The 8263-nt window shown below is 43.1% G+C and overlaps 1 protein-coding gene across 1 annotated transcript in view; it reads right to left on the bottom strand.

Moving 5' to 3' along the window:
• Window positions 1–6495, bottom strand: part of LOC101849170 (natural resistance-associated macrophage protein 2) — a 75469-nt gene extending 68974 nt beyond the window's left edge. The window contains exon 1 of the mRNA XM_013089559.2: window positions 5705–6495. Within this exon, the coding sequence (XP_012945013.1) occupies window positions 5705–5780 (76 nt within the window). The 5' untranslated portion in view covers window positions 5781–6495. The remainder of the gene's footprint in view (window positions 1–5704) is intronic.
• Between the last annotated feature and the right edge of the window lie 1768 nt (window positions 6496–8263).

Here is an 8263-nt window from a genome sequence, read left to right as displayed (position 1 = left end):
GGGGCATCGCCATGTTCTGTTGCACTGTAGAATTGTAAATTTGCTGATTCATCGTGGCATGCTCATAACTGTGCCGGAATTGCAACAGGGAACTACTGCTTTTTCTTTGCTCATCCTTACTATCGTCATTCCTTCTACTTCTTTTGTATATATTTATGTTTGTCACTCTCTTGTGACTCGCTATTTCCGGGGAGCTTTGATAGTCGAAGCAGACTTTGTGCTGTTGATGAAGCTAGAGAGGTGAGCAGAGTAAGTCTGATTCCCTGTAAGGACTTCTCTGATGACACCCACCCCTTTGTGCTCATATAACCTTAGGCAGTCGCGAGCGCCGTAAAACCTCTACTATAACAAACAAAAACTGACAAGTTACAACGCTGTCGTGGAAGATCTGAGCTGTTTTACTCGTTGACTGGGGGAGAAACTGGGCAATAAATGGTCGCTTTTAAGGACAAGCGAGCTAACCCAGATTTCGGGGGTTTCCAGAAATCTTGACCTACACCAAAAGTGAGCATTGCTCTACCTATAGGAGAAGTTTGGTTTCATTGGTGCGTATATTTGTTTGGTTTGCTCTCCTTGTCTTTTAAAGAAATTGATCAAGGGGCAAAAGCTTTACCTTCGATTTTCTCAAAACAGCATTTTTCGGGATAGCCCCCTTCTGCTTAAAAGCGACCAAATAATCACTTCAAATTAAAAAACAGCTTGCACTGCTATGTTTATTTTCCAATGCTTCACATAGATGAGATACCGTATCCAAATACACATCTCAATGATCTCAATCTCAGTGGATTCATTACACGGTCGAGAAGGTAATTTTCCCACTATACGAGCAGTACACACTGATATACATTATGTATCCAAGTCATTTGGCGTTGGGGGGTTTTTACACTCCCGGAAGGCCAGAAACTTAATTATGCAAAACAGTACGCCTGGCAAATTTATCCATTTCATTCTGTATGCATGCAGATGTGACAGAGCACAGGTGCAGATGTGACAGAGCACATGTTGAACGGATTCGAGCGAGAGGCTTACAAACTGTAGGATTAACACCTCATTCAAGACCACACTACTCTAGCATATTTTATCATAAAATGTATTAAAAGTTTCTTTCACCATAAGTAGGCTACTATTGCACTGGTAAGACCACTTATAGCTCATTATATCAGCGAGAACGAAATTGAGCAGCATGATAATTATCAATAATAAGCTCCTTCCTTTGCACAATACATGTCGGCGCCTGACTAACTATAAATAAATAATCATGTGTGCACAAGACTGGGAACCCGGAGGTGAGCGCGAAATGACCTGGTACAGTTTTCTAGCGCTCACGATAACACAGAGAAAGGGTGGAACACACGCACGCGCACACACACACACACACACACACACACACACACACACACACACACGAGACCTCGGACCTCAACGCCCACCAGCTTCCATACTGAAAAAGCAAAGTAAAATAAGTGGAGAGTCTCTCCAGAGTCCAATATGAACAAAGGCTATGTCAATATTCTGATCATTCACTTCTCTCTCTCTCTCTCTCTCTCTCTCTCTCTCTCTCTCTCTCTCTCTCTCTCTCTCTCTATGTCAATATTCATTCACTTTGCTCTCTCTCTCTCTCTCTCTCTCTCTCTCTCTCTCTCTCTCTCTCTCTCTCTCTCTATGCAAATATTCAGTCACTTTGCTCTCTCTCTCTCTCTCTCTCTCTCTCTCTCTCTCTCTCTCTCTCTCTCTCTCCATGTCTATATTCATTCACTTTCCTCTCTCTCTCTCTCTCTCTCTCTCTCTCTCTCTCTCTCTCTCTCTCTCTCTCTCCGTATGTTTTTGTAGTACTTTGTATGTTTTGTGTTGTGCGTGTGTGTGTGTGCGTGTGTGTGTGTGTGTGTGTGTGTGTGTGTGTGTGTGTGTGTGTGTGTGTGTGTGTGTGTGTCTTTCTGTCTGGAAAGGGGGGGGGGGGGAAATTAAAGAGTGTGCTGGTGAATCAATTGTGCGCGCTCCGAAGCAGCATGCTACATCTGAGTTTATGAACATTTAATTTTTAAATGATTAATAAATGAAAGCGTACTAATGATTGTCGGTGATGTGGTGTGTACCAGAGCCTATGATTGTCGTTGATGTGGTGTGAACCAGAGTCTATGATTGTCGTTGATGTGGTGTGAACCAGAGTCTATGATTGTCGTTGATGTGGTGTGAACCTGAGCCTAAGATTGTCGGTGATGTAGTGTGTACCTGAGCCTAAGATTGTCGGTGATGTAGTGTGAACCTGAGCCTAAGATTGTCGGTGATGTAGTGTGTACCTGAGCCTATGATTGTCGGTGATGTAGTGTGTGCCTGAGCCTATGATTGACGTTGTTGTAGTGTGTACCTGAGCCTAAGATTGTCGTTGTTGTAGTGTGTACCTGAGCCTATGATTGTCACTGATTTGGTGTGTGCCAAAGCCTATGATTGTCACTGATGTGGTGTGTGCCAAAGCCTATGATTGTCACTGATGTGGTGTGTGCCAAAGCCCCTCTCTTTCGTGCAGGCCTACGTACATGTACCTTACGTGTCATAAATGAATCTAGCCACAACAAGACGAACTCTACCCCCTCTGACATTTACGATTGTTGTCTCCGGCTCGGGGGAAATGTCAAAGGAAAGAAAAGACAAAAAAACAAACACAACTGAGCAGCAGGGCACTCCTCATCTCCAACAATAACGCGCGTACCAACTTGTTGTGCAAAAAGGGAGAGTTGGTTTGTTATCGTCGGTGGCCTAGTGGTTAGGCTCTCGGACTCGCAACCGTAAGGTCGTGGGTTCGAATCCCGTCAAGGGCCCGACGTTGTGTCCTTGGGAAAGGCACTTTACACGAATTTTCCTCACTTCACCCAGGTGGGAATGGGTACCCGGCTATAGACAGCGAAAGATCTTGTCAGGTTGTTAGTGTTTGAGCGCTTAATCGGCTGCTCGCACTGTATGCTTCCCGGGAAGCTGAGAATGTTTCGGAGTGTTCTATGGTCTGCTGGGGTAATAATATAGTGTAAAGCGCATAGAGCCTGCTGTTGAGCGGGGATATGCGCTATACAAATGCTATCTATTATTATTATTATTATTATTATCGTATTTCTAATCTTAAGGGAGAGGGAAAGACTTAATCTCGGTTTAGAGCCTAGCGTTATAATAACTAAAGAAAATCGTCTAAAAACAAACAAGTATTTTATCATGCTTGACTCCAGGAGTGTCTCTCAAACATCACAACGTGGGGAAAAATATGCTGAGATTATATCCCATAGTAGTTGGTGATAGCTGTGTCGCCTCACGGCAAGCAGCTGATCTTGTCCGATAACTCTAGACTGGTGTCAGTTTAAGATAGATGAAGATGTGGGTTAAACTTAGTAGAGGATTAGTTTATTTTTTCGAAGTGACTATTTCTCCGAACGTTCGGAGAAATAGTGCCGATCTTTATTTCTCCGAACGGTTTTCGGCTTCCGGTCTCGTGATTTTTTGCCTATTTATTGCGAGAGTTCGGCGCCAACTTTCATTCTGCCTCTGGTCTGGGAAGGAACACGTACCGCATGGCAAGCCCGCCTACAGACAACCTTCAGTAACACCCACCACACACCCACCATCATCATGCACATGTACACACACTAACTAAACATAACTAGTGGGCAACTTTTGAACGTATGACGAGCTGAACTGTGGATGGAGAGACAGTGTGAGTGAAAGAGCGGGTGAAAGGAAGAATGTGCGAGTGTATCCACAGGCGACAGCAACTACAAGACGACGACACTGACCACCCCTGGCCTGGTCCACAGCTCACGAACAAAAGGAATGCAGCTCAGGCGGTGTTTTGCCTATATTAGTGTCCATGGTTCGCAGGGAACAAGTGAGATTTTCTTTGTGTGTGCCTGGAGGGATGGGGTGGGGTATGAAAGTCATGCGGACGGGGATGAGCCGCGGGAGAGAACACGGGAATTGAATGAAAGAGTGAAACTGAAAGAGACGAATGACTCATGAGTCCTGGAGTGAATGGATCATGTGTTTCTATTTTTGTATACTTTGAACTGTTACTGAATAAAGGCTGAAATAAAGCCCGAAAAACAAACAAACACACACACTCCTCACTCTCCACTTACTACCACACACAGACACACTCAAACACACATACACACACACACACACACACACACACACACACACATACACACAGGAGCAAATTTTTGGGTCTATATCTATTTCAATTTTCAACAGCTAGTCTAGATGAGATTTTTAGATGAGTGTAAAAACGTGAAAAAGAAAGGTTTCACAACAGAAAGAAATCAAAATTAGAACAGCCCATAAACAACAACAAACATTAACAAATAAGGGCGTGTGTCCACCTGTCCGAAGAAGATTGGCAGTTTTAACCCTAAATGTGCGTAATTTTTAAAAAAGTACAGGATATTACATGTAAATTATGGAATCACACATATTAAGGGGCTTGCCAGTGTCAGTACATTGGTCGCAGCAGTGACAAACGCAGATGCCAGTTCTATGTGTCGTTATCAATAACCCTCCGTAGATCTAGATCTAGACAGCACACGAGTGAACACAACACATTACGTTTAAAAGCAGCACCTTTCATAGGCAACACGTCATATCTATAGCGAAAAACTGTTTGGAATTGTAGCATTTCTTTATATAAATATTTACGGCGGACATTTTTTGGACCGATTGAACCATATTGTAAACGAACAATCTTTGGTAGGCCCATACTATAATTATAGATCTATATAATATCCGAAATTTGGGGGAAAGGATGATATTTCAGAGTGTTCGGAGAAATAGTGCCCAGCTTTATTTTCCTGAATGTTCGGAGAAATAGTGAACAGCTTTATTTTCCCGAACGTTCGGAGAAATAGTGCCGGCCTTATTTTTTTTAGTTTAAGTAAGTGTTTTGCGGCACTTGCAACACAATAAGGTCATTATAAGTGCTGAAGATTTTATATGAGTTACTTGTATAGAGAGTAAACAAACACAAAAAGAAGGAGAGATTTAAGGACGATAGATGTTTGATAGAGGAAAGAAGGAGCAAACCACACCAGAGCACCCGCCAACCACCCACTGAGGATTAGTTTGAATCTCCAAAGAGAAATCTACCCTAATCTTAAACTTTACACAATATCCTCTAGCAGTGGTCCCCATGTATCAAAAGACTTACCACGGATAAAATTACTTCATTTAAAATCAAGATTGGAAGGGACTTTGAACTTTTACAGGACTAAAAAGACCCAGATGACAGTGAAGTTTGAGAGTGAACTGACATTGTTAAAAAAGAAAAGATAGAAAACGAAAACTAATAACTCCTAAAAATGAAGGCGGATTCCTCTTTGCTCTTAGCACGCAATGGAAGAAACAATTCACAAACGTTGAGTCTCCAACTACGAGCCAAGCCGTCGTAGTGTAGGAAGTAAATAAATGATCATTACAAAGGCTAGTAAAATGTACTCGAATTCTAAAATCTCCCGACACGCATATAATTTTCCTTCCTGTGACGTCGTAATCTGGTGCCACTTTATACCAAAATTCAAATATAAGAGAATTCTTAACAATATATATATACACTGTATATATATATATATATATATAGAGAGAGAGAGAGAGAGAGAGAGAGAGAGAGAGAGAGAGAGAGATCTATATAGATACACTCGATCTGAAAGTGTGTCAATTGTGGGGTACTTACCATAAGTTTTCCTAGGTGTACCCTCTTGGGTATCCTGAAACTGCTCATATCCATCGCGTGATTTGGCGTTTCCCATTGTGCTGACACCAAAGTTCAGTGAAAAAAATTGAACAGCAAACTGTTGGAATTGAACTCACCACACACACAAACTCGTCAAATTGGTCACCCTAATTGTAGCACCTCACACAACTTCGCAACTCAATATTCGAACTTCATTCACATTTTGATTCAGAATCAGCAGCCTGGGAATTGTATCAAGAATCCCTCTGAAAATAAAAATGTTTAAAATGAAAAGAATGAAAAAAGAAAACTACTTTTACCAACAACTACTAAAATGAAGGCGGATTCCTCTTTGTTCTAGGCCTAGACACGTGATGGGAGGAACACTTCACAAACGTTGAGTCTCCAACTACGAGCCAAGCCGTCGTTGTGTAGGAAAAGTAAGTAAATGCTGCTTTACTGTAGGCCTAATCAATTTCTTCTTCACCAATCCTCAACACGCGTGACTGTGAGCCGCGTACACGCCAGAGGTGGGTGGTGGGTGGTGTGTGTGGTAGATGGCTCGCCCGCTGGTTATAAGTCCCCTCCTCTCCTCCTGCCTCCTGACTGCTGACTGCTGACTGCACATTCGTGAAACCCCCAGGTCTGAAGTGGGGGGGTTCAAGCAGAGAGTGGTTCAACCGCCCTGCGATCGGCGGCAAAGTCAGCCCGTCCGTGGACAGAAGGTGTTTCACAACATTGGCCACGACTCGACACTCGCACACAACATCGGCGCCGCGAGAACACGTTAGTCTGAATAGTGGTGGATAGCCTAGCCTTGCCAAGGCCTGGAGGAGGGAAGCGAGGGTGGGAGGAGGGGGGGGGGGGTAGCCAGGCGGATTGGCACGTTCGCTACGGTTGAGGGGATTAAAAAGTACTGTGTGTTTTGCAAGACGTGTGTATGTGTGCGTGTGTGTGTATGCATTGACCTGATTCTGCGTTGTATAGTAGACACTCTATACGAACATAATCAGACACTAGCTTAAAAATACGTGATCAGGTCTCTCTCTCTCTCTCTCTCTCTCTCTCTCTCTCTCTCTCTCTCTCTCTCTCTCTCTCTCTCTCTCTCTCTCTCTCTCTTTCTCTGCCTGCCTGCATACCTGCCTGTCTGTCTGTCTGTCTCAATCTCTCCTCTCTCTCTCCCCTCTCTCTCCCCTCTCTCCCTCTCTCCCTCTCTCTCTCTCTCTCTCTCTCTCTCTCTCTCTCTCTCTCTCTTTCTCTCTTCCTCCCTCTCTATCGTTCTCTCCCCTTCCCCCCCTCTCTCTCTCTCTCTCTCTCTCTCTCTCTCCTCTCTCTCTCTCTCTCTCTCTCTCTCTCTCTCTCTCTCTCTCTCTCTCTCTCTCTCTCTCTCTCTCTCTCTCTTTCTTTCTCTCTATTTCTTCATTACAAGTCACACATCAAAAAGCAGCGAAATATGTGTTACCAGGGGCAGGTCTCATCAATCTTATAGTTACACATGACTCCCCAATTGTTGGTTTGGGGCGGTTTTGTGTGTGTGGGGGGGGGGGGGCGTCTCTTTTTTTTGTTGTTGTTTTTTGTATGGAACCTATGTATTAAAATGAAGATGGACTAATTTCACAAAAAAGGTATAATAGGTCTGTTGAAGGACTGCCATTAGCAATTTAAAAATCCTCTCACGGAAGCCTATAACACACCTGAACCTGATTTTATCTTTCAGTTGCGCGAACCCTCAAATGTAGACGGAACAAATTACGAATGTTACAACGTTTTTGTTTTGTTTGTTGTTGTTGTTTTTGTTTTTCAAGGTCAACACGTATGTCCCGTGACAGTTCACAGAAAGGGAATAAAACAAAACAAAACAAATTTAAAAAACGGGGGACCGTGGGAACTGACGTAATGATGACATAGGAAACTCTGAGGTGTCTGGATTTGCCACCTCGTGACTAGAGGTGGGCAAAATCCGGATAATCTACATAAGGATAACCGGATAATTCTCAGTGATACATTAACCGAATTGAGACTCTTAACTCACTTTCCTGACCACTGACCTAAAAAAGATGTCTTTTTAGGTCCGTGTTCCTGACCCGTTTGCCTAAGTGCCTGCACCCATTTATTGTTCAAGTGGTTCTAAAATATTTGCCGAATCGGTTCATAAACATTCTTATTTGCAGGAGAGATGCACTAACATATCCGGATTTTGCTAAAGGGACTCATTGCCCAGCCTTACTCGTGACATACTTCAACAGCACTCAACTAGAAAAGAAACAAGTGAAGAAAGTATTCTGAACAATGTACAAGGCATTGTAGTGCTCTCGTTTCGTTTTAAAGTTAAAGAGATGTCCTTATCTCCTGGCACTACATGAAGTCTTTTCTGGGTTACTAGGATATTGGACACTCGACAAAAATAATTGGAATATCTTCCTTTTCACGTAGCATTTTGTTCTCATCTTTCCTATTCCTTTTTTATTCTCGTCCGACATTCTGTTCTGTCTCTCTCTCTCTCTCTCTCTCTCTCTCTTTCTCTCTCTCTCTCTCTCTCTCTCTCTCTCTCTCTCTCTT

This window comes from Aplysia californica, unplaced genomic scaffold, assembly GCF_000002075.1.
Source record: "Aplysia californica isolate F4 #8 unplaced genomic scaffold, AplCal3.0 scaffold00982, whole genome shotgun sequence".
Taxonomy (NCBI): Eukaryota; Metazoa; Mollusca; class Gastropoda; order Aplysiida; family Aplysiidae; genus Aplysia; species Aplysia californica.
This window is presented reverse-complemented; position numbering and strand designations above follow the sequence as displayed.